We start from the raw sequence: 27,222 nt of genomic DNA, 5'->3' as shown, positions 1-27,222 counted from the left end.
GGGGCAGTGGATTAAATTTAGATAAGTGTGGCTGGTTTTATGTGGTGTCAGTTGAGATTGGTTGTATCATTCCTGGAAGTGTAATAATCTCACTAACACTTATCTGCCAACAGTAAGAGCCTCAAATATATACAGATGGCCATAAAGGAATAAGATGGAAAGAAGACTGTGTCAGGCTTTGCTGTTGCATGTATCTGAACCAAACAACCAAATCATTGTCTCTGGTTGAATAAGACCCAATGCGCTGTCTTGGAGACACATACCTGCTGAGAAATGCCTACAGATACTGCCGTGCCCTGCTCCTACACACACACACACACACACACACACACACACACACACACACACGCAACCAAGCCTTTGTCGATCATATATGCAGTACTATTAACAGCAAGGGAAGAACAGTGTCCTTATCCTTCCATAAGCTGGAGAAGATTCCCTTCCCCCTAAGTGAATAAGCAGAGGCAGAAGTTAAATTTGCTTTTATTTTGTTCATAGTTACCTAAAGGCACATTTGATCAGAGAATAAAAGGCTGCTAAACATTAATGATTAATCATCATTACAGATGTTTAAGGCAATAGTCTAAAAATAGGTATCATGTTGATATACTGTAAAATACATATAAAATCATTTGTTGACTTTTTAAGGCTATTTTCACATTTTTTGTCATTGTAGGAAATATCATGTTGAATATCCTTCACACCAGTTTTCTTCCTGAAAAGCTACTTATACATGAACTCCAACAATGCAAGAAATGTATTAAAACATAGCTTTCCAGCGGGGCTTGTCTGTAGACTCGATGTATGATCCACTCTTTCTCGTTTCAAACAGGATGATCTGGGAGGAATGATGGACACTAAGAAAAGGTAAAGACAACCCTGGGATTGGTAGTCTGAGGACAAAGATAATCTGAAGGCTGATGAGCCCCCAGGGCAGAGGCTGGGTGACTGACCTCATTGTCTCCAGGATGGAGCCAGACACCGGGAAGGTAAAGCGTCAGCTGAGGCCCGATCCTCCAGTATCGCCCGAGGTTGCGTCCATTGATGAACACGAACCCACGATCCCAGTTCTGTAAAGGAACAGGCTGAGCCCTGGGAGTAGATTCCCCCTGGCAAGTGAAGGCACTTAGGGAGTGAGAGCAAAAAGAGATGTTGGATGGCCCTGAGCGAGGATGTGCTTTAAGGAGGCCCTGTCCTGGAATTTCCATACTGGCACCTAGGCGGGAGAGCCGAACATGCAACTGAAAACAACACTTTCCTCAGCACGATTCTATGGCTGTCCCTGTCCTGTGGCGGTTGAACTTCCAAAAATATCAGTACTAAGCAAAAGAAATGACAACTTCTTCAGAAAACAGCTATTAAAGCTACCTTCTTCAACCTGCTTGTGATATAACAAAGACAAAAATCTTGAGGAAACAAAAGGATGCAGAGACCTGCTGGCAGTTTTTCGATGGCAAGCATCTGCTTCCTCAGGGAGAGCTGCTAAGAAGCTGTGCAAATCTCTCACACATGCTCAAGGATAAGGATACAAAATATGGACCCCAGGAAGCCTTACTGATAGCCTCTCTGCACTGTGAGCCCAAAGCACACACGTTGAAAAAACTCCAACATAAAGAGAATTTCAACACAAAAAATGAGAAAAAGCACACATATCATAAAGGGTGTCTCCATTAGATTAACAGGTTATATCAGCAGAAATCATTCAGGAAGAGTGAAGAGAATGATATATTTAAGTCTAGGTAGAAAATATGTATCAAAAATATCAGCTCTACCTGAACTGTCCTAAGCAAGGAAGAGAAATACAGGTTTGTCCAAGACCAGCAAAATCTGAGATAATAAACACAAGTAGACTGCTTTTACAGAGAATGCTTAATGGCTATCTACATCCAAAAGCAAATGTACAATAACTAAACCAGCTAAACTCAGAAAAGCACACAGAAAAGATAAAACTCCTTAGTAGAACAAATATATAAAAAGGACCAAAAGATCAATGTAAAACACTAACAAACCATGAAGAATAAAAAAAGTTCTAATGAAACAAAGAATGTACGGAACAAGCAGAAAAAATGTGACAGATGACAGAAATATGTTTCAGTTATCATTATGACATTGAGTAGAAATGGACAAATCTCCTCAATAAAGTACATAGATAACTGAATAGACTGAAAAACAAAACCCAACATATGCTCCCTAAAAGAAACTCACTTCACAGAAAGGAAAGTACACAAACTAAAAGAGAAAAAGTTGAAATAGATATTCCATGTCAAAAGAAACCAAAAGTTATCAGCAATATTTACATATAATTGGATTAAATACACTAACTGAAAAACTGTAAAAAGAAAAAAAGAAGGCAATTACATAATGATAAAGACATTAACTCAGCAAGAGGCAATACAATTTTAAATATATATGTATTTATAATGCAACTATAAGCATACTATGTGTTTCAAATACAAATATAAATGCCCAATGCCAGAAGGCCTGATGAATAAAGCAAGCATTAGAACTGAGGTGAGAGGTGCACTCTAATACAGTAATACTTGAAGCTGTCAGCACCATCATCATCAATGACTGTATCACTCACACACAAAAATCATTGAACAAAAATCAACTCTACCATAGGACAAATGTGCACAATAGGCATTGATAGACCATTTCACCCAGCCCACACAGAACACATTCTTTTCATCCCACAATGGGCCACTTTAAGCCACAACACAATCTCAGAAAATGTAGAAACTCTGAAATAACACCGTGTATCTTCTCTGACCACAATGAAATGAACTTTAGAAACTGTACAGACACATGATAATAAAGCAACATACACATGACAGGTGACTGATCAATGAAGACAAGCAAAGGGAAGTTTTCTCAATTTTCTTGAAACAAGTGAAGTTGAAAATATATCAAAATCTGGAGGATACAGTAAAGAGACACAAAAAGGGAGCTTTATAGCAATGAGTGCGTATATCAAAAAAGTGAATGATTTCAGTAAAAATCCTGACAAAGCAATTTATTGATCTAGAAAAACAAAAACATCCAAAACACAAATGTCATAGAGGAAATAAATAACAAAGATCAGAACAGAAAAAGAAAAATGGATACTAAAAAGTACAACACAAATAATCAATAAAAATACCATTGGTTTTTTGAAAAGACAAACACAATTTATAAGGCTTCACCAGAGTAACTAAGAAAACAAGACAAAAGACACAAACCAAAAGTATAAATTAAAAAAGAGTTATAACAACAAAAATATGATAATAAATCATTTGGGGTCTGTTATGAACAGCTACGAGCAACAAATTGAAAACCTGAAAGAAACAGATCAGCTTCTAGACAGTGAATCTGCCAGATTTGAATCAGAAGTACATAAAAACCTCAACAAGGCCAAGCCTAGTGGCACCTGTAATCCCAGCAGTCGGGAGGCTGAGGATCTCTGCAAGTTCGAGATTAGTCTGAGCTACAAAGTGAGCTAAAGGCCAGCCTGCACTGCATAGTGAAATCCTGTCTCAAAAAGAAAAGAAACAAAAAACAAAACCAGAACAGACCAGTAAAGATTAATGAGCTTTAATCCGTAATTAAAGTCTCCCAACACAGAAAAATGCAGGACCAGAAGGTGTCACTGGTGAACTTTACCCAAGCTTTAAAGAATGAATACTCCAACACTTCTCAAACGATGCTAAAATCCAAAGCCAAGGAGCACTTTTAAACATGTCAACACACAGCAGAGTAGTCCATCCATCCTCTCACATTTACCAAAAGGCACTTACACAACCCTAAAATGAGTAAACTGACAGGACATCAGTAACTGATTGAATCTCAGAGAGCCGAAGGAAGGGCAGGGAGCACAGCTCCGCGGTGGAGCTACTCCTGAGAAGGAGAGATGCCCGGGGCTCAATTCCCAGCTCCACATTAAACAATGAAACCATGTGCAGACAATGGTCCCGTGCACCTGCATTCAACAGAGGAGCAGCCATCAGGAAGCTGTCCACACTATGGGGACCGCAGGTCAGTACAGGCACTAGAGAAGTCAGAAGGGAGTAGCCTTACCAAAACCAAAAACAATCACCACGTGACCCAGACATACAACTCTGCAATGGACTCCTGAAGGAACAGAAGTCAGCCCCCTATAGGGTCACCTGTTTAGAAACGATCATTGCAGCCCATTTCACATGACATGAACTGTGCCTGGCTTCCCACGAATGAATGAATGAGTTAGTAAAGGAAACACAGCATAAACATCTTTGGAGCACTATTCAGCTAAGAACAAAACTGTGTCATTTGCTAGGAAAATTGCTGAAAATGGAGAGCTTATTATTTATTGAGTAAAATAAGCCAGACTCAAAGTCAAGTTTGCATGTTTTATAGAATAGAAAAGAGACAAAAATAGCGTGAAAGTAGAGAAAGACAATTATTAGACAAGACTAAGGAATACGGGCAGGGGGAGGCTACCAAGGATGTTACTGGAGGATGGATATGTTCCAAATATATTACATGCATGTATGAAAATATGACAGTGAAATCCAGAATTTGGTAAAACTAAGTGACAGATAAACATATATTTACAAAAGAAAAGCTATCATAATCTCCACTGATAACATCAATTGACTCTTTTTCACAATTATATCAAAAGGTGTTCATTTTATAATAATTTCTGATGTCTCCATTTATATCTGTTCATTTATGTTACTTAGTGTGCTCATAGATAAAAAGATGTACAAGGTAAAAAATAATCTGCATGCTCCAAATAAAAACAAGTTGCAAAATATAATTTATTGTAGGGAGCAGCTTCGAATAGCTGCTGCTGCCCTGCCCCTCCCACCTGAGGGCATTTGTGTGTCAGCCTACATTTTCCATGATCCTCCCCTTGCCTGCAATGCACATGACAAGCAAACTTCCTGTTTCAGCCTGCCTACATTACCCATAATCCTCTCCTGCTTACATCATATAACCGGATGTGACGATGACCTATCAGATAAGCCTTCTTCCTGCCTTTTGCCCGTCTCCACCCTATATAAGTTGTAGCCATTTTAAAAATAAACAAGACTTGAATGGAATCCCGCCAAGTCTCGGTCTCTCTTTTCTCTTGCCCTGCCCCCATCCCCGATCCCCTCTCCAGGTGAGACCCATGGATTGATCCGCAGGCCGGATCAATTTATGCTGTTACCACACAGTATAAAAATTGCATGTGCATGCTTAGGAAATTAGATATAAAAACAAACTTTAGAGCTATTAAGGTCTGAAATGGACAGATGAGCCAGAATGCAGGTAGGGTTGAAGACAGACTTCCACTATTTGATATCTCCTCTTACAGTTGTTTGAATCTTTGTACTTGGTCAATTGTCTAAACAACAACAAATTAGGGTGACTAGGAAAGGTAAGAAAACTTGGTTAGAAGTGAGAAAGAAGAGGAAGAAAGATGAGTGTTCCAGAAATATTGTGCCTTTGCTTGTGAACTTCACACACCCAGAGCAGCAGGGCAGACAGAGGCTCACTTACCGGCAGGCTGAGGAAGGTGTCCCTGGGAGAATCCCCAGCTCTCAGGTTGCCCAGGTAGAAGGCAGGCCCCTTATATTTCTTTGGGACAGGTCTCCAGGTGGCAGAGCGGAGTCTGGGAGAAAGGCCAAGACATGAGGGAGTGCACAGCCCTTCCCAGCTCTTGTCCCAGTATTCAGCCTAGCTCTGCCTCCCAGGGACCAGCGTTCTGTGACAGTGAGATTTTTGACATGAAGTATCAAAGCACAAAGCAGGAGATATTCTAACTTCCAGTCCTAATTCACAGGACCCACTAACCCAAGAAAAACCCTTACAGTCCTCTGAATCTTGGACTCTTCCCTTACAGAGTGAAGAGTCTGAAATCACTTGGTTCCCCAGTGCTATGCTTGTTTTACGGCAGGTAAGCTTAGCCCCTAGCATGCTGATGTGGAGGTGTGAAACTGCTATGAGGTGAAAAGTGGTGGGAGATGACTAGATCACAGCGTTAATCACTCTGTTCTTCCAAAACAATAAGTAATCATGGAAGTGGGCTATTATGCTGGGCCACCACATGTGCGTGGCCTCCTGTACACACCTACCATCAGTGCCATTCTCCATGAAGTCCTCAGCAGAGCAGAACAGATGTCAGCTCAGATCCTTCAATTCAAGAACTCAGAGCTAAGTACAACTGTTTTATTCTCAAACCTCCTAGAACCAGGTATTTCATCACAGCATCATAAAATGAACCAAGACTCCTGATCACACAAAGTGTCCACTGGGGATTGAAGGCACACACCTCTCAAAGAAACTCATCTTCATCTCCAGGGAATAGATGGAGTAGGACTTCAGGTAGACATCATTGAGGCAGACAGAGTGCAGCAATCCTGATGATGGGAGACAAGAAGGAGAATAAGAACAAGGATTGGGCATACCCAGGTGCCAGCCGGGAGGAATGGAGACATGCATACACCCCATGATGAGGCTGCAGATCTGCTCTCTTCTACATCTCCACACTGCCAAAAATGTTCTCTACTTTGTGCTAGAACTTTTCCCAAAATTCCCGTAAGGAGACTGGGCCCTTCAGAAGAAACAAGCACAAAATAAACCCATTCTTCTCTCCCTCTCTGAAGACAAGGCAGATCAGCCCAAGGGACAAGAGAGAGGGTGACCTCTTTAGTTCATGGATCCGGGTGTCACACTGCTGAGGAACTCATCGTAGTTCTCACAGGCCCACAATAGCTGCAACTATGGACACCAAGAACCAAAGAAAAAATACTACCAACTTCTCCACCCTCCTACAATTCATATGAAGAATATGCACAAAAGGAATCATGCACTCATGTAGGTGGGCTTTTTGAAGAGGAAGGAGCCATGGAAGTGCTACAGCTGACCTGCAGCCAGGAGGCAGGGTCTGGACAAGAGAAGTAGCTCACTCTGCTCCTGACCAGGACGGGTGTCTCTTCTGCTCTGGTGTCCCTTCTCTTAGTTACTTCCTGATCACCGAACCATAAGCAGCTTTCCTCCATCCATCCTTCCCCAGGTTGTTTCTCATTTGGAAACAGCTGACTATGAACTGCAGCCTCCACAAACTGAGCCAAAAGAAACCTCTCCTCCCTTAAATTGTTGACTATCAGGTATTTGTCTTAGGAACAAGAAAGTTACTAAAACTGGCCCACCAAGGCTCACCTTTCTGCTCATTTTGAATTTTCAATGAATAATTGATTCGTCCTGCATTCTCCACCAGGATCCTAAGAAGTCCACAGCCCTGCTGGGAACATACCAGCTCATGGGGTCTGCATGGCCAACTGAGGCTTCTACTCTGGAACCCATTTTTTCCTCCAAGTTCCAAAAGGAAAGACAAGCAAATGGGTAAAATAGGCTACAGATCCCACCATCACCTTGTGCTTGCTCAACTGTAAGGACATATGTGGTCCCATTCAACACTTAACCTGCCCTTTCTCTTTTGCTGGTCCCCAGCCCTACACACTACCTGTTGCGGCATTATTTGAAGATTTCTCACAGGAAATGGGAGAGAAAGAGGTGGTCTCTTTCAGGATCAGGCTATCTTTGCTTTTCGGAAGGGGAAGTAAGGGGAATCAGCATGACTCTGTAATTATATACCCTTGTCTTAGGAATGTACAGCTTCCATCTACCCGGACTCAGCAATCCTAGCTGTGCCTCATTCAAAAACACCTGCAAAACAAAAGCCAGCATGATACTGATAGGCCCACATGAAAAGGAGACAAAAAAGGTTCTGGTTCAGGAAATAAGAGGGCATTTGAAGGGAGGGACTAGTTTGGGTGTTGACTGAGTAGTCCCTATAAATTTTAAGATGCACTAAGGAAGAAAGCAAGGCTATTGCATTTACTTTCCTATCCCCCAGTGACTTCTGATAGAGGCGCTTTCAATGCCACCACACACGAAAGTAGACCAATTACACAGTAAGGATCAGCACATGGCTCATCGCCAGTGACACCTGCTGTCCCTTACCTGTACTACATCATAAGAATGTGCATGGAGCTGGCCTGCAGAACAGATGACCGTCTCATAGAGGATGAACCCAAAGGACTGACCACTGCCATTGTTCACAGGAAGATTCTCCATGGTGACTGGAGTATAGGACTTGACGGGCTATGAGGGAGATATACCAGCATGAGAACCAGGCTCTTTCTTCCTAAGACTCCTGTCACTGTTTGCTGGACCCTGCACGGAAATCACAGGGCACACACTGCATGATGAAATCTTGTGTTTTGTGGCTCTGATGTCCAGAAAACTCAGGAGTGGTGGAACATAGGGAAGAAGCACAACTGGTATAGCCATAAGAGAATTGGTGAATTGCACTGCAAAATAACTGAAGTTGTGAGATGATTATGCACTGAGCAAACAACTATTGGGCACCCATCATGGTTCAGACACCAAATTTTATCTAAATCAGCAATACAGAAGGGAAAGCAATATGAATTCAAGAGTTTGATTTTAAGTGAGTTTCAGGACACCTTCCATACAGGACAGGTCATCTCATTTTTAAATGGCACCAGAAGCAAGTGAAATGTAGTAATTTGGCCTAGTGGATGGAAGCCCAGTCTCATGGGCTACTAGGTGAGAACTTTTGCTATGTGGTGCCACCTGCTTCAAAGTGTCTCAAAATGGCATTCACCAGAAGAGCCTGTCTGTGCTGGGAATAAGATCTTCTGCCATACTGCTCTTGCCTTCTTCCAAACAGTTATCCTCCACCTTCAAATCTCTTCACAGGCTGTGCAAAAGGAGTTCTAAGACTGGACAACATGCAAAGGGTTCCTTTTCACATAGCCCAGCAGTAAGTGGTTTGAAGGAATCTCTGCTCCACAGCCTGTGACCTTGTCCTACATCTATCCAGTGACCTCCCATGCCAGTGCCCGAGCAGTACACACGTTTCTCAAGTACGGCAGGACATCCCACAGCGACAAGTAGCGTGATGGTTTCACGGATGGATACACAGTCTTGGGAGTAATCTCAGGTAAGTGGGGCAGTGGAACTGCTACAATGAAAATGGGCGTCAAGCAAGTACTGCTCCGCAGAATCGTTCTATTTTTAACTTGTCCCGCCCCTTTGCCTGATCACTTTGCTTGCCAGAACCAATAAAAGGAATGGGTCTTATGCTAGGCCATGGGGTAATTCTCCAGGAATGGTGATGACAGTACGATGTAGTGCGATTAGTCAGCATCCACACATGTCTGTGGACACAGACTCAGAGAGAGAGAGCTCTTAGTGAAGCTCTGCTTCCACCTTTAGGATGCTGATGCTAACCTAGCTTCTAGCCGTGAGCACATGGCTCACTGACTTTACTAATGAGGTCGAATTCAACAGGGTGAGTTTGCTGTTTGGGTGTGGGGTCACACACAGAACTAAGAGCTTTACAAAAGCTCTCTCTCTTCACTGTCACATAGCAAACCTGTACGATATCTTCTCATCACAGTGAAGATGCTAAAGGCTTAGAAACATACAAAACTACCCAGTTTGAAGTGTGAAACCTAGGCTTTACACCTCAATTGCCATTCATTGCTCTCAAAAGCACCATTAAGCTGTTGCTCATAGAATAGAATTCTCCCTTTCCTCACTCATTCTCAGCTCACAGACACCTTGTGAGGACAAACACCCCTGCACCAGTGTGTACCTGAAAAAGATCCAAGGAGTTCTCGAAGCTTGAAATACTTTTCTGTGTAATCTCCAGCCTCTGACAGCACAGCATCATAGTCTGCAATACACCCAGGTCCTGTCACAGACCATGCAGCCCTCCATGGGAGGTCCTGCTTCAGCGTGGGGGCAGGTGTGAGCCAGCACCACCCAGAGTAAGACACCACGGAGATATCCCCTGCCTCAGGAACGCCCTGCGGCCACTGGGCTGTGCCATGCAACGCAATCTCGAATATGTCCAGGAAATGCCCCTGCTGGACACACTGGGCTCACCCTGCCAACTTGATATCAGATGGACACTTGGGGCACTGACTATGCCCAACTGAGCCTGACAGTCAGCCCTGTGTCCCATACCTGCTAGAGGTTCAAGTCATGGGCACAGTGGACAATACAAATGAGGAGCAGCCCTTAGTATCAGGCAGCCACAACTCCTGAGATGATGACCTGCTGGGGCATCGTGAGGACGGAAGGAAGTGAATATAAAACCTTCAGGGCTCAGTGTGCATGATGGATCTGACATTAGAAGATGGATCTAAAGCCACCCACCCTGTGGAGGGGACCACACCAGGCAAAACTTGCCATAGCTTGTCGTAACACTCCTGCGCCCCTCCACAATGCCAGCTGCATTGATAAATCCAAAGTTGGTTCCACCATGGAACATGTAGACATTGAAGGAGATCCCATTTTTGATAAATGTGGACACAGTATGTGCCACCTCTGCAGAGAGGGAAGTGGAGAAAACAGAGAGAAGAAATTATAAAGGAACCAAAATCTCAGTAAAATTTTATCATTTCCAACCCATCGCAAATCAATTGCTTTGCCTTCTGAATGCCATTAAAATTCTAATCAGAAATTGAGTGGAACTGACATGATGTTTTCCAGGACAGCATGTCCTGCCCAAATCCAGAGCCTATTATTAGAGAAAAATTTCCCCAAATGCTGACATAATTTGAAGTTAAATTGCATCTATTAAAAATAATCAAATAATTCTTATCTTACATACATACCTAATTTTCATTCCAACTTTGGAAACTACAAATTGTTAGTGTGGCCACATTCCTACCTTTCAGGATAGTGACTCTAGGGACCCTAGATTATAACCTGGCCAGAAGCCCTCAGCAGCAGTTCTCAGACTTAACCAAAGAAACTCACTTGCTACTATAGTTTCACAGGCATGACTATCTTTGCCATGGGAAGCAAGAAAAGCAAAATTCAGTTTGATGTGAGATTCCATTTTGTCTGTGCTCCTTACTATTTGTAAAAAGACATGGAAAACCTATTTTATCTCCCATTTTCTGCCTCCTTTTATTTAAACAAGAGATATCAAGTCCTTCTACAGCATGGGGTTGATGAGAAAAATTAATTGTTTGCTTAAAATATCTAAGAATTGTGGCATACTGATCCACAAATCAAAACCCTGCTGTTTGTTGATATATTTTGGGGGGTTTGTTTGTTTGTTTGTTTGTTTACTATTTTTGGTTGTCCTTAATAATCACATATTATCAGTGGTTCTCTTTATTTTATGAACAATGAGCCTGTATTTGTAATGACTATATCAAATATCTGAGGAGCGACATGCTTTTATAAGCAAAAAGCAGGCACATTTGGATTGGCAGTGTTTGGGTCACAAGGCTTAGACGCAGGCTTCCCAACAACCCTCACTCTTGGACGAAGACCTTGAGCAGTGAGGAAGCTGCTCTAGTGAGTGGCTCCCCTGTTTGCTATGATGGGAACCCAGTCTCTGCCCGTACAGTCCAACTCCTAGCCCTTACAGTTCCAGACCCCTCATGCCGACCATGCTCCATTAACAGTGCCACAGAAAGGGCCTGTGCATTTCCCACAAGGGGAGAAGACTGTGCAAATGCTCCCCTTCTTCAGTCTCTTTGCATTGCTGCCTCTCCCCCAGCCTTTGTGATCGCCTTCCCTTGTCTGAGCAGCTCTATCTCCTGTCTTATTTCCAACAGTGCACATGTTTGTTTGCTCCTGGCTTGTATTAAATGTGGACTATACATGGGCTGCTTTACTTCCTAAAGGTCTGATGAATCCACTGAATTATAAGTTCACCACAGGCAATTTTTATTCACGTCATTTTTATTCATCAAAGCTTCTCCAGAACCTGGCCAGGATGTGTACATGACAGCACTTGGATGAACACTAATGGGTGGACCAGCAAGCTAATTAGCAGAGACTGATGCTGATGGTCCATGACTCAAGGAACTCTAAACTTGAAGTCAAAGACTGCAAAATACTTACCAGCCGCACTTTTGTTAGCATGAGGAAGTCCCCAAGAGTCATACCAGCCAACCCAGTATTCCATAATTAGAATGGGCTTATGGCTCTAGAAAAAATACAGTACATTTGTACCTGAGAGAAATAAAATTAAGAACATTTGACAACAAATAATTTGAAAGTCTTGTATTTCCCAACTATTTCCAAATTCAGATCTTTTCCTTTTTGGTCCCAATTTCCTAATCCTTCCCCTCATTACACGTTCACTATCATCCATAAATTTGAATGAAATTGTGTTTCTGTTCATTTGTTCTCTATTTCTAATTGTTGTTATTCTATTTTGGTTATGAAACAATTTAGTATGCAAGAATTCATAAATGTTTGCACATCTTTATGGATTCTACTTTTCAACTCTATGAAATAATTATTACATTAAAATTATATAAGTAATTATGTTAAATTGTATTTAAACAGTTATACTTAATTATCTCATGAAAATAATAATGAACTTTTACTGAGAGCTGGGCACTAACTAAAGATCATTACCAGGTTTATTTTGTGAAAGAAGCCTAGAAGAAAGATACAATCTGTCCCTGTGGTACAAATGAAGAAACTGATGTCCGTAACTACCCCAGGATCACTCAGCTAGGGAGTGCTAAAGCTGACACTCAGACTGACAAAAAATGACAAATGCTGATCAGGATTAAGACAAACAGGAAATCTAGTATACTGGTAGTGGAAATATAATCTAGTGTTGCCTTTGTGGAAACCAGAAGCGTGGAAGTTTTTCCAAACACCATAAAAAACCCATATATGCTCAGCAATGTCCACAACTGGGTATGCATCCAAAGGAAAGGAAATCAACATATCAGAGAAATAAGGACTTCCATGCTTACTGCAGCACAGTTCATAACAGCTGAAACCCAGGATGGACGGAGAGACTCACCACAAGTTCAAGGAACCTGGTATGAGAATCCTCAGTTACATTCTTCAGACATAGAAAAGAATAAAGTACTGTCATCATCAATAACAGAAACTGGAAGACATTCGGTCAAATAAAATACACCTGGCACTGACAGTAACTCTATGTTTTCATTCACACAAGGAAGATAAAAAGATGATACTGCACAGGAACAAAAAAGAATAGTGGTCACTAGAGGGTAGGAATATAGAGAACACAGGACAGATACCAATGTTATGTTAGACAGAAGTGAGTTCTAGTGTTCACAGCAGAGAAAGGTGACCACATTGTCAAGAAAAATTTACTGTATATTTTTTAAAGAGCTAGAAAAGAACACTTTGCTACAAACACAAATCGGAATGTTGAAAGGAATAGAAACAGTAAGTTCTCTGATTTAGTCAATATATTAACACATTTAAACTCTTTAAAATTTTAAAGCAAGCTCTCTGAAAAGATTAATAGATCTGATAGATCTTACCATATTGACCAAAATTACAAGAAGCACAATATTATCAGTATCAGGAATGAAAACGAGACCATCACAATTGGCAGCTAAGACTTTAAATGAGTAACAAGGAACTATGACAAATAACTCCACACGTGACATTTACCATGCAGATAAAATAGAGCAAAAAGAATAGAATGTATTCCCTGGCAAACAGAAATTACCAAAACCTGTGAAGAAATTAATACCATGAATTGTCCTATGTCTATTAAGTTTGTAGTTTAAAATATTCTAAAAAGAAAAGATCAGGTCTAGATGATTTTATTGATAGAATTTACCAAACATTAATTTTAAAATGCTACCAATGATATAAAAACTCTTCCAGAAGAAATAATAAAGCATTATTCTAATTTGAAAATAAACAAAGACATTTCAAGAAAAGAAAACCAAAGACCAACATCCTTCAGAAAAATGAAAGGAAAAATTCTCAGCAACATCTGAGTAAACAGAATCCAACAATATACAAGACAGTCATCACCATCAAGTGAAATTCATTTCAGAACTTCAAGACTGAGTCAACATTCAAAAACCATATTAACATAAAAAACAAGTACAGATGAGGGAAGCTTTGTGTTTGTATGACCTCAAAACTTAAGCCATGTAACTGTACAAAAACACAGCATTTATTCATGCTAAAGCATGGATGAACCTTGAAAACATTATACTCTTTGAAAACAGCTGCCACAAAATAATAGTTGTTGTATAATTCCATTTACAGGCAAACCTTGGAGATGGTATGGGATTAGTTACAAACTGTTGTAGTAAAGTGAGGATCATAATAAACTTAGTCATACAATTTATTACCCATATTTACACTAAAAGTGCCATAAAAATTGTCTAAAGAAGCAATGTATACAACTTAATTAAAATTCTCCATTATATAGACAGAACTGTAGCACATCATGTCAAATGAAGCAAGCCAGACGTGAAAGGCAAATATCACATATTCTCATTTATTTATGGAAACTCCAAAGCTGCTCTTATAAGAATGGAGGGGAATAAACAGTCACCAAAGACTGAAAAAAGACAGGGCAAAGAAGACAAGTTAATAAGAGACACAAAACGCAGTGGAGGAATCAGTTCTGGTCTCATTTAGCATATAACTATTATGCACAACAATCTGACATATTGCAAGATAAGTAGAACAGTATGAAATGCCCAGTGTGGCTTCCCCACACTGTCCACCGCAGAAAGCAAGTATACTCCCAGAAGTTTGGAGCCCTCCCAAGGACCAGGGTGTAGACACAGGGTCTTCAGTTGGTCTTGTGTTTATCAGACACCATTGTGTAGACTAAGGAAGTCATGGACGGAGAACAGAAAAAACTACATGGCTAGGACATCCTACCTGAACTTGAAGAAGCTGGTAAAAAGAATTCTTCCCAAGTGAACCTAGATTGACAGTGGCCAGTACTGCAGAGAGAAAAAGATCACTGTGTACAGTGACAAGGGTCATCAGGGAAGAGAAAAAGGCCCAGCCCAAACATGGAGGAGGTGTCCTGAGGACTGAGGATTGTCAAGTGCTGCCTGCAGCCCACTTGCAATGCACAGAGGGTCCCCATGACCATCACCACATCCCTGACCACTTGCGAGGACCCTCATTCTTACTGAGTCAGGCAAAGAAACTTAACTACCTTTGTACAGAGTTGGGAACTCCCTACATGATCAGAACCAGGAACGGAGTTCAGGGCCCCAGGCCAGGATCATCACTTCCAGATTACACAGTGATGTGGGAAGAGCAACTAAAATGGAGAGGCTCTCTGTCCAAAGCAGCCACTGGTCTGGGCTAAAGGTCACCAGGCAGGCGCTCCCTGGACCAGCCCAGCTGTGCATACCTGGTTGCTATCACTCTGTGATTCTGTGCCTAAATATCCAGCTACTGCGTTCTCTAAGATCTAAGTGGGTACAATGACTTCTCCTTACACAGCCATCTTCTGCACCATGTTTATAAGTAGGACAGGACCCTATGCCATGGCCACACCCAAAATAGACTCCTAGACACAGAAGTTGTGACTCATGGAAAGATGGTCTGTGGGAGAGGGGACCAGCTCTGCTCTGTGTAAAGACGATGGCAACAAGGAAAACCATGGTGATGACAACTGAACTCGGGCTTTGATGGTGCACCTCACTCTTGTGGTGTCACATCTCTAGGGTTATCTCAAGGGACCTAGGAAAGAGAGCCAGAGGCAAGCACTGGGCCAGTGCTCATGGCTGAGACTCCCAGAACCATGAGTCAGTATGAGCCTTTACTTGGCTCTCTCTAAGGCTTGTTCATGGCTTACACTGGCTAAGAGCCTCCCTTCTGCCCTGAAACAACTCTAAATTTGTACCTCCTTTGAGTGAGCCATTCACAACGTCTTTATAATAATCACAGGTGAAGAGCAGTTCTACAATCCCTCTTTTCAGCAGAGCCTGTTGAGGAAATTACACAAATGCACCCACTTTCCTTGCCCCCATGAGAAGCAGTTGACAGGGAATTAAGACATAGAGTTGCATTCAGAGAGGTAGGCTGTGACCTTGGCTCCTAGGTACCCCCAAAGACCATGCAAAAGACTTGTACCCCAGCATGGTGCTCTTTGGAATGGTGGAATTCTCAGTGTGGGATCAGGCACTTAGGGGGACATTCTGTTACGGAGGCTATGGTCCCTGAATGGCTCTCCAGATCCAGCCTTTTCCTTGTCACTCCAGTCACATGGTGATGAACACTGCTCCACCAGGCTTTTCTACCTGATGCACTTCCTCACCTCAGGACTGGGCCAGTGCTCACGGCTGAGACTCCCAGAACCATGAGTCAGGATGAGCCTTTACTACTGGCCATTGTTACTGGAATGGAGCAGATGGACAGAGAGGAGGGCGACTCAGAGTCTGACACCTCTGCAAGTGAGAAAGCAGGAAGCTGCCACCTGATTCAGCGTATGTCTTGACACCCCAACAGCAGCCCAGGGCATCCTCTGACACCCGAATTCAGAGAAAGAAAACAACACTGGGTGTCACTTCACTTCACAAAGGGAGAGGCTGGGCTAGTGGGATCCAGAGAGTAAGGACAACTTGAGAGTATGTGGGTCCTGCCTGGACACTGTCCCGTAAAGCAAGGATACACGCGTGGCTGTGGGAGAAGACTAACCCAAAAAGTCTATCTAATGTGGACCCAGGGAGCAGATGGGAGGTCAGAGGGCCAAGGTGTCATGCTGTGTGTCTCTTACATTCACTTAACCAAATTTAGGCCTGGGAATGGAGTCCAGTGGTAAATTTATCAAATCAATGAGAAATATTTCCATTTGTATGAGAGTGAGGAGGGCACATCAGCCCCTGCAGCCTGACAGGGCTGGCTCAGGCATACACCCCAGTCCTGGCCCCTCTCCTTGCCCAGCCAGCGACCCCTTTCTCTCTGTGAGTTCCCTCTCTCAAGGTCTCTGTGTCTAAGGAATGACACAAGCAGGGTCATGGCTGCATGGAGTAGGTTAGAACATGGGCCTTGCATATGGAGAGCGAGGCCCTAGGAGCGGCCTGAGCCACCAGCAAGGACACCATCGTTACCACATGAAATCCCTGGCCTGGGACGTCCACACACGAGGAGCCAAGGGGCCAGAAGAAGAGTTTCAAGCTCTAGACTGAAAGCTGCAAACACACAGCATCTTCACCAGGTTTCTGACACATTGTTCACTGCAGATGAAGATTCCCCAGCCCCTAGCCTGCGGGCAGTCACAGATAAGGAAAGCAGAAAGGAACCCTGCTCTAAAATCACACCCTCTCACCATCAGACTACTGAGTGCATCGTGACTGTCCTGAGCACAGTGTGAAATCATAAAGAAACTGAGCCCAACCTCATCCAGGCCCCTGATGGGCAGAGCCTGGCAGCCTTGCCATGCAGCATGGGCCAGACATGCACTAGGGAGAGGGCACAGGGCAGCAGACATGGCAATGTCAGCATGCTTACCTCCTTAAGGTAGGCCATGTATTGTCCATCCCGATTAAATGACCCATACTCATTCTCCACTTGCACAGCTATGACAGGGCCGCCGTGATGGTACTGAGAGACAAGCAGAGATCAGAGAAAGAAGACACAGAACGAGAGGCTGGAGCTATGGCGATTACAGCTGGAGAAGCATAGTGACACGCTTGGACCTCAGCCACTGAGAACCCGGCTCAAGCTACAAGCAGTCAGCTTCCTTCCTCCTAGGGACTTGCCATGACCGGTTCGAAGGTAGTAGCAGAAAGAACCCAAAAAAGACCACAAGCAGAAAGCTTGCTGAGCCCTACCTGGAGAGGAACCATTCTGCGCATCAGGTGATCGAAGTACGCATCAACTGCATCCACAAAAGTCCTTTCCGTGGTTCTCAGTTGGGTTTTGGGGTTCTGCAGGAGCCAGCTGAGGGAAGGAGGTGGCACATCAGAGAGACAGGAAGCAGGAGGAGAGACACATCTGGCTTACTGAGCCCCACACACAGTCTCCGGGCAAAGCTGCTGCTGCATGGCTGCACGTCTTTTCATCCTCTCTTACCCAGGATGCTCCAGCTCTTGGGGTCCTGACGGGACCCACCTATGAGTTCTGTGCACTATACACACAGACTTGTGGTATTAGAAGGAAGCAGGATTCCTCATCCCAAAGCACCGCAGACCTAGAAGAGTTTCCAGCTCTGCGAGGTCCCACGGCCACCCCAGTGTCCTGGAGGGGCCGGGGTCGCTGTCCTCTTCTCCATCTCAGGCACTATGCACATGGGCTAAGCAGAGTGCCTGCACCTCAGGCACAGGTCCTGACTACCTGTAAGACTGGAGACTTCAATCACAGGACAGGAAATGACAGGCCAGTGACACCCACTTGGAGCCCCACAAGGTAGGACCAGGCCTGTGCTCAGACCTCTTTCCTCTGAGCCAGTCCCAGCTCCTGATGAGGAAGAAAGAAGAAAGGGGCCAGAAAAAGGGACCCACCCTTGGCTAAATAGAGGAAGGGCCCCAGCGGTAGAAGGCGCCCAGAACTTGTCAGAGCCTCCCAGCATGCTTCCCACCTTCCAGTCCTTCGTTCTGCCCCATGGGAAATCAGAGGTGGACACAGCCCTCTCTCCCCTGGGCAAGTAGTTGAGGATGCTCCTGTCTTCCAGGCCACAGGTCCACACACCATGCCCATGGCCCAAGTCCTCCTCTGATCCATAGATGATCACAGCGCCACCCCTATGTCCTCGGAATGAGGCTGCTGCACAGGGGGTTCCTGGGGTGCATGGCCCCGCTGCTCCAGAACCCAGCTCAGTCTGTGACAGTGACTTTCTTCACCACCAATTAAGATGCCACTCAAGACTCTGTACTGAACCAGGACTCAGGATTCACTCAGCTCACCTGGGCAGGCCCCCAAGGTCAATCTCAGCGCAGATGTAAGGGCCTGGGCGCAGAATCACCCACAGCCCAATCTCAGCAGCCAACAGTACAAAGGCCCTGGGAGAGAAACAAAGTCAGCTATCTGGTGATGGTCCAGTGGGAGGCCACACGGGGAGATGGGCACCACAGGTGTCCCAGCCTCAGAGCTGGAGGCTCCTCCCTCCCCTTCCTCTCTTCAGGAAGCCTCTGTGATGAGTTCCAGCCCAGTCCACAGAGCACAGATTCTCTACACCCACTTGGAGCTCAGAGGCCATGGAAATGGACTGCCTGGGCCTCAGGTATTAGGACCACATGTACAGCATCAGCAGGACATGAGGAGAAGCAGCACCAGACAGGGCAGCAGAGCTATAACAGCAAAGTTGAGCCCACAACACCAGAGGGGAGCACCACTTCAGCCTCATGGCAGGGCTTCCCTGCAAAGTCAGCTGGCCTGTGGGGCTCCTGCCGCAGGCCCATCCCTGGGGGACGGGCCACTATGAGAGGCATCCTGGCCCTTGGTGGACAGCCTCTTGCAGCACCCTGAGAACAAGACTGCAGACCCCAGTTCCTCTCTGGGTTTCATGGCTCAGCCGAGACACCCCTGGGGTTCCTTAGCAGCCCCTAGCTGCACCCTCACTATCCTTCTCCTAATCCAGGTCACAGAGCAGCAATGCCACCTACTCCAGGTCCAGGTTTCCAGAGAAGACAAATTTGCCTCTTTGTGGCTCATGGAGGTTCCATGGAATGTAGCTGAAAGGAGAAGCCGGAAATTACAATAGTGTCTCCCTTTTTTCCTTCCATCATTGCCCAGGACCAAAGCCAAGCCCAACACTGTGGCAGTTCTGTGTTACAAGGAGTTGAAATTCACTGTGGACATCAGCGCTCTACCAAATGAACAGTGACTGTCTTCAGGACTTCCCTCCTCTGCTTCCCAACTCTCACCCAAATGACAATGTTCCTAGGGCTCTAGATTCCATGGATTTAGATGTATTCTCACTCACTGCTTCACTCTTGGTTAAATGCATAGAAATGGTGCAGTAACCATACAAAGAAAAGGAAAACACAACCAAAATGTGATTATTGCCAAAAGTTAGTCAAAATACAAATGCAGGAGCTTCTAGGAGGACAAGAAAAAGATGCTACAGGAGGGTAAGGCCTTAGCCTGAGGGCAGCAAGGCGCACTCTGCCCAGGTCCCAGCATAGGACCTGCAGTCTATAGGGTCCAAATCAAGGGCAGAAGTGGATTTGAGGCTGCTCTTTGTAGATAACCTTGTTTCTGGGTGTCAGAGGTAAGCTCTGGAAAGCTGTGCACCTAACATCCTGCTTAGCTCCATGTTCCACTCATATGGGTCTCTGCTAGACTTACCACGGTGCCTGCCCAACATGGCACTGGGCCCTAGAGCAACAGCAAACCCCTTCAGTACTGACTTCGATGTTCTTTCAAGACCAAAATTGAACTCCTCTTTTTGCACACACACCAGTGTCTTCCCAATCAGCTGTCAACACATCATTCTGCCCACTCCTTCAAACTCCACTCCCTGTCAAACCTAATAAAAGCCTGTTGCTTATTTGTCTGCCTCAGAGGGAACTTGCACTCTTCTGTGCCCTCCTGTGCCCACACTAAAGGCCTTTTTCTTTCTTTCCTGCCTTTGCTTCTCTACTGTACCGAGAAAAACCTATCTATTATTACACAATGCTATGAAGTCTAAGTTTTGAGGATGAGTCTGTTGTAGGATAGCACAACTGACCATATTTTAAGATTTGTGGGTGCAAAGAGGAATGAAAAGCTGATTTGCTAAAAACAATATACCCTGCACCATTTACAGCTAGACGTTATGAGAAAACAATGAATAAAATGACATGGAAACTTGCTGAAAACAAAGATATCCAAAAAATACAGATAAGAAAAATATGTTCCTATAACAGGAAAATGAGTTTTATGGTAAAGTCACAAATAATAAATAATCTGAAATGAAGATAAGGAATATCTACACAGAAAATATATTATCATCACTTTCATTGCTCTTAATAACATGGCTTCAGATAAGATAAACTGACTGATTAGAGATGAGCTAGATAATTCAATTTTACCATCAGAGTGGGATGATTGAAGATATCCTACTGAGAAACAAAGATAATCCCCAGTAAAAAATTGTAAAGATATAGATTTCAACACCACAATGAAAAGATGGGACCTAATGTATATACTAAGAACCTAGTAATAACAGATGGATCATGTACATTTTTTGCTCAAAAATGATAGAACAACCATAAAGTATACACATGCTCTAAGGACATTTTAACAAATTCTAATAATCCATATCATATTGTCTGTGATAAATGCAACCAAATTATAAACTGTGAGTTAAAATAAGAAAAATTAAGGCAAGTAAAGCAGAAAGCATGTCCTGTTTGATTCCCAGATACACCCTAAAATTTTTAACAATTAAGTATTAATAATAATTCATTTATAATGGGTCAAGGAAGAAAATACAATAAAATTCATGAAACATTTGGCATTAAATGACTCAAGAGCTATAGAAGATCTATGGGAGACATCATCAAAGCATGCTGAAATGGGATGTTTATATCTCTGAATGAATGTTCAAAACAAGAAAGACATAGAGAAAAGTGAGTCAAATAAACAACTCAAAAGACAAGAGGCAAAGAACAAAAGAAGGCAGAGGAGGGAAGAGAAGGGAAGAACAGGAGAAGAAGTAGAAAAAGGAGTAAGAAAATAGAGTAAGTCAAATAAATAAGGCAGGAATTTATATAGCATGAAGAAACTGTGAATATAACCAAATAACAAGCCCTCCCTGCAAACCAGCGCCATGCATGGGCTGCCTGCCACTGCCGGTGAACAACCAGACCCCAGTCCCTTCTGGCTGTGGGCTTGGTAACAAGCAGAGCCAACCCTCCCCGCCAACCTCATAAGTAACTGGCTGATCCTGAGAAACACAGGCTGCGATGAAGTGAAATGCAGTTTGATGCCTGTGATGTTTGGTGTTTCACTGACTTTGCAGGTCTAGGGCCAGTGACCTGATCATCTGTTCAGAGGACAGCAGCACACAGTGTGGCATCTATGGGGGATCTGCTTCTGAAGGTGGTAGCCATTGTTAATTTCCTAGCATCTTGTTTTGAAGTCCTGTATCATTTTCATTGTTTTGTGGGTTGAGTTTTGTTCTGTTTTGTTTTGTTTGATTTTGTTATATCCAATGGTATGGGCAGCTATTTCAAAGAGAACAAGATGTATTATAGTAATCATTTTGGATTAACTATTGTTTTGAAGTCCTTTATTGAATTCATTGTTTGGTTTTATTGGTTATATTATGTTCTGTTTTGCTTGATTTTCACTATATCTGAAGTTATCTATAGCTATTTTGAAGACAACAAGAGGCATATGGTAACCATGTTGATTTTGTATTGTTTTGAAGTCTGGTGCCACTTACACTTGTTTGTTTTGATTGGCTTTATTCTATTTTATTTTGCTTGGTTTTATTCTCTTTAAAATAAAATTTAAAAAAAAGAAAAAAGTAAAAACCAAATGGCATAGAGATTAAAAAGCTATGAAGTAATTACTTAAAAAACAAAATGAGAGATGGTTAGGTAAGAAAAATGAACAACGTCCCACGTACACAACACAGTGAACTACTAGATATCTTCTAGTGTGTTCAGGTAAGAAAAAAAGTTTTAAAGCCCAGTCAACCCAAGGAAAGAAAGGAAAGGAAAAAGTATACAAGAGGAAAGCAGGTTATACTTAGGAGAAGTGAAAAACATGACTTCATAACCATTGAAAATATAAAAGTTTCACCACAAAAGATAGCAATCACAAAATTTTATAGGTGAGTTTTTAAAAACGCTCATATAAAGTTAATTATTGTACAAATATTTGAGTGAGTAGGAAGATATACTCACTATATAAGCTTTTTTATAAGATTGCCATCAAAACTGAAAAAGAACATGAACAAAAATAAAATTCAGCATCAATTTTGCTTGTAATCATAGATCATCATTATTTTTTAAAAACTGGCAACTCGCTCTACCAATCTATGTGTGTATAGGCCTGTGCATGTGATACCTTTTAAGAGAGTTAATCCCAGAAATGTAAAGTTGGTTGAATATCAGAATTGTCAGTTATTCACCACTTCAGAAGAAAAGTGGAGAAAAATCATGTAATCCTCACAATGGGTAAATGATCAGATCTCAGTAGAGCTCAGTACCAGTGGGGAGGGATGGAGCTCAGTGGTGGTGGAAGAGTTCTTGTGTCTATGAGGTCATGGGTTTGATTCCACCCTCCCTAAAAAAACTCAGTCATACTTCTGATTAAATCAGAGGCACATAATATGAGGCACTTCTCAATTACTGCCTCTCAGCTTCAAATGTCCCCTGCAATAGTGCACAGGGCCTCAGAGCTTCTCCTTTACAGCGAGCACCGCAGTAGGCTCTGCCACTAGAGGACAGTGGAGGACACACAGGAGAAAGCCCTAGGATTGCACAGCACTCATGGGTTTCTCTGGTCTAGCAGGGTGGCTGCTAGTGGTGCAGATGTGTGAGGACAAACTTTGTGATTTCTTTTAAAAAAATTTTTTAAAAGGCAAAAGAGGATAAGGACAACCCCAAGTAGCCACTAAGAATTAGTCCAGGAGACAATCTGGAGTTAAACATCTGGGCACTTTAACTCATATAGACATAAGATGTTATATCATGTGACCCATTGCATTCTGCTAATACTTTTCTACCCTTTCTCTTTCCTTACGGGGGGTTTGAATTTCACAAGACTACCTTGATTTTTGCTGATGTTAACTAGTAAGACTTCGTGGTTTGACCATGAACAACAAACCTTTCTAAATACTGCTGAAAATAAAATTCATCAGGCAGGCTGAGGGTGAAACTCTACAACCCAGTATTTGCCAAGTGTGCGCAAGGTCCTGGGTTTGGTCACCAGCATCAAATAAATATCCTGCATCCTAAAATGCTCATGCAAAGGACATTCTGACTGCAATAAGCACTGCAGAGCACTGAGAGTGCACCTTTGGCCTTGGCAAAGTCTGCAGTTAGGGAGGCAGTGAGTGGTGTGGCCAGTGGCCCTACAGCCTGAGTGAAATCAGCCACAGCCCTGACAATCTGTGACTCTGTCATTGTGTGACCTTGTGAAAGTGACTCAGCTCTTCTCCTGAGAGTCTCATCTGCAGAAGATGACAGCACGACTCAGCACAAAAGATTGTCACGAAGTGAGCAGGATGCACACTGGTCAGGGTTTATACCCTGCATGCCTGGCTGTATAGAAGCACCATGATCCGACAGTCCAGCAAGTCTATGGCAGTGCTGCTCTACGCTTAGTACCTCTGTCCCTGGCGATGCAGAGTCATCAGCTGAGGTCTGTTACCTGCCTGGCTGGAACTTCAGTACCACCAAGCAAAGACCTTGTGCCTCCTCCATAGTCCACTCATCTGCAGAAGTTTCTCTTGTGCTTGTCCTGCAGTCCACCCTGACTGACCACTACTACTTGGATTCCAGATCTCATGGAAATGGAGCTGTTTTGAAGGGAACTCTGCAACCCCAATCCAACCAGATTTTCTTTTGGGATGTAGCTTCTACTTCACTAGTCCTGTGCACAGGTAGAGTCCTTCACTGCACATGTGGTTGCAGGGATATGCACACTCAGTGCTTAGGGGATACGTCCATATCACACACAGGAAGGGCTCCGTTCCTGTGTGCAAGTGGCCTCTGCACCCACATTGCCTTCCCAGCACTGCAAGTCACACAAACCGTGTCATCCTGAGCAGCTGATAGCCCCATGTGCTGGACTTCTCCCTGCACAATAGGGATCATGCTCTCCCTGTCACTGGACAGTCCTGGCCATCAGGGACCAGGAAAACACTGAGAAAATACCTGGTCTCCTGTGTAACAGGTGATGTGACCCTTGTCAGTCTTTTCCTAATCATGGTGATTCATGCTCATCCCTGTGTAAACTCTTCTCATTGATTAAGGCAAGTTTGTATTAACTTTGGCCATTACTACTGAGGACAAATTGCTGTCAGGCCTTGTGATAGATTTATAACCCAGAGATTTTAGGTCATTTAATCATCACGCCAACTTTTCAAACAGAACATCCAGTGCTGGCATGGATGTGCAGTTGGAGACAAATGTGGGCACAAGGTCAGATATTTATGTGTCTCTAGATCTCTAAGTCTCAGGCCTTACTGAGCTACATACATCTCCCCAGGTTCAGCCCTGTGAGTCCTTTCTACTAAGTGATGCTGGCGTTTTCCTCAGTGTTCATTTTTACACTGGGGTCGTTTCTTTACCTTTCTCCATGTGTGCATATTAAAGTCATTTTTCAGGTGTGTGTGTGGCATGCTTATCTGTGATACGCAAGTCACCCAGTTTAGTGCTCCTGAGGAGCAAACACCCCCACTGCACCTCCCCAAGAAGTCACATTTCCCTTTGCATTCATCCCACCCACACCTCACCAAGCTCCAAGCACCGAGCAGTCAAGCACGATCGGAAGTCAGCTAGACACTGAAACACAAGCACTCACACTGGACGTGATCTTCATAGGCCCTCACTCTGCCCTCAGACTAGAGGATCGATGGCTCTGGGCAGGGGTCAGCCAGGACCCTGTGCAAAGGCAGGCCGTGGAGGCCAGGTCAGTACTCACGTGGTGACAGTGTTGAAGCCACAGGCTTTCAGCTTCAGCAGGCGGTCCCTCCAATACTCCCTGGGCACCCGGAAGTAGTGAATGGAGCCCCCAAAGATCAGGAACTTGTGCCCCTCTAGGGTAAAGTGTGCCCTGCCCTTTGTGGTACTGGCAGTGCCAAGGCCCAGAAATCTGCGCTGTAGCCTGGGAGGGGTCAGGTGGGACCAGTTAAACCTGGAGGGGAGAAGAGAAAAGGGAAGACAATGGGGGAACTGCTGAGCCCCAGTGGAGGCCAGGCCCCTGCAGACAGGACGTGCCCACCCACAGCCCAGGCACAGTGCTTTGTCCAGGGAAGGAGAGAGCCACCTCCTCACGGGCAAACCTGGGCCAAGACACATTTTGCTTTTGAGATGCAAGAGTCCATCCAGCCAGGGAAACATGGAGAAAGACAAGTGCCAGGAATAGTGTGTCCAGGGTTTGCTTCCAGGAAAGACACGGGCTGCAAGGAAAGGGACAGTGGTGATGAGGCGAGGCACAGCTACTTAAGCTGAGGACAGGAAGCTGGTCTGGAACCTACTAGAAGCCAGAGCCACTGGGACTCTATTCCAATTAGGTCTCCTCCTTGGGGAGCCTGGGAGGGGATGCCACCCTCACTGGGTCTTTCCAAGTCCCCACACCAACTACCCCTGTGACAGCCCAGGGGAAGGCTCAGTGACAGGCTGAGCAGTCCTCCAGGATCAGGAGGCATCTACACCCGTGTTTGTTGTGGGGCTCACTGTGCAGAAGCCCAGGGGAGACAGTGAGGATGGGGTCTTCAGCAGCAGAGCTAGGAGGTCAGATGCTGAAGGGGAGGCCCAGGAGTGATTCCTGCAGTTTGAAGGCCAGGGCCATAAACCTGGGCCCCGTACATCCCCAGGCCATGGACCATGTGCCTATGTATGAGCTGCTGAGCAACAGGCCCTGCAGAGGTCGCATCTGTCTCCCAGTAAGAACGCACAGGGGATGAGGTCACAGGGCTAAGGAAACACAGAGATCTCGGGATTCAGCTGGGCTGGTCAGGGTCATGGGTCACCTGGGGCAGGTTGTGGTGTCCGTGGCCCAGGGCCAGTGAGGAGAGGTCCCACGCTGCTGTGGAACTCTGGTGGCTGAAGATGCTGTCTGTGAGGCACTCGGGCCCAGGTCTCCCATCCTGGATGTTTCCGCAAGGTCTGCTCCTCGGCACAGATGGCTCCTGACCCACAGAGCCACCTCCTTCCTCCACAAAGCTCACCTCACCTCCTTCAGGGCCTGGCCAGCTGCTCCTGGGGTGGCTGTTGGCTGTTATCCCAGTACAGTGTCTACTGAAAGTGGGGACAATGCCTTCTAGCCCCGGGAAGTAAAACAGAATGATCCTGGGTTATTTTCTGGCCATGGGTTTTGCCAACCAAGTGTCACAGCCATCTGGCACAAAACAGTGAGACGAGTGGGAAGAACAAAGGGCAGAAGTGAGCCGCAGTGTTCTTGAGGAGTCCAGGTCCCACTGTTAGTTTCCAGAGCTGCCCTTCATATTGGTCATGACAAGTTGGGGAATAATCGCAGTCTCCATAGGACCAGTGAATGCTGACGTAATGACTGCACTGAGAGCTGGGGCCATGCGAGTGGGCTTGACCTACGTGTAACTCTGGAGAAACTTCCACACTGTTTCACAAGGTGATGCACACACTGACCTTCCCAGTGGCAGAGTGCTAGTTTACCCTTTGCCCCACCTCTGTGCCATCCTCCTGTCTTTCTCATAATAGCCATTCTAACTGTGGAGAGGTTGTATGTCATTCTGTTAATTTACTCTTCTCTGATGATCAGTGTTGAGTATCTTTCCATGTACTTGGTCATTTATATGCCTACTGTTGAGAA

The 27,222-nt window shown here is 44.3% G+C and overlaps 1 protein-coding gene across 1 annotated transcript; it reads right to left on the bottom strand.

Annotated features, from left to right (window-relative positions):
• Nucleotides 1-760: 760 nt before the first annotated feature.
• LOC100734079 (beta-galactosidase-1-like protein 3) lies at nt 761-25,730 on the bottom strand. Its single transcript, XM_013155399.2, has 18 exons — nt 25,354-25,730; nt 19,374-19,442; nt 18,675-18,770; nt 17,604-17,712; nt 17,281-17,373; nt 15,674-15,755; nt 14,692-14,756; nt 11,905-11,989; nt 10,231-10,368; nt 9,632-9,712; nt 8,889-8,995; nt 7,969-8,109; nt 7,600-7,671; nt 7,165-7,243; nt 6,275-6,362; nt 5,503-5,614; nt 954-1,070; nt 761-838 (listed from the first exon to the last, which is right to left on the bottom strand). Exons 1-18 carry the CDS (start codon nt 25,728-25,730, stop codon nt 761-763), a joined length of 1,989 nt encoding a protein of 662 aa, XP_013010853.2.
• Between the last annotated feature and the right edge of the window lie 1,492 nt (nt 25,731-27,222).

This window comes from Cavia porcellus, unplaced genomic scaffold (genome assembly GCF_034190915.1).
Source record: "Cavia porcellus strain 051 isolate PalLab524CR breed Dunkin Hartley unplaced genomic scaffold, mCavPor4.1 scaffold_9, whole genome shotgun sequence".
NCBI classification, from domain to species: domain Eukaryota; kingdom Metazoa; phylum Chordata; class Mammalia; order Rodentia; family Caviidae; genus Cavia; species Cavia porcellus.
The sequence above is the reverse complement of the archived record's forward strand: the minus strand, read 5'-3'. Positions and strand labels throughout refer to the sequence as shown.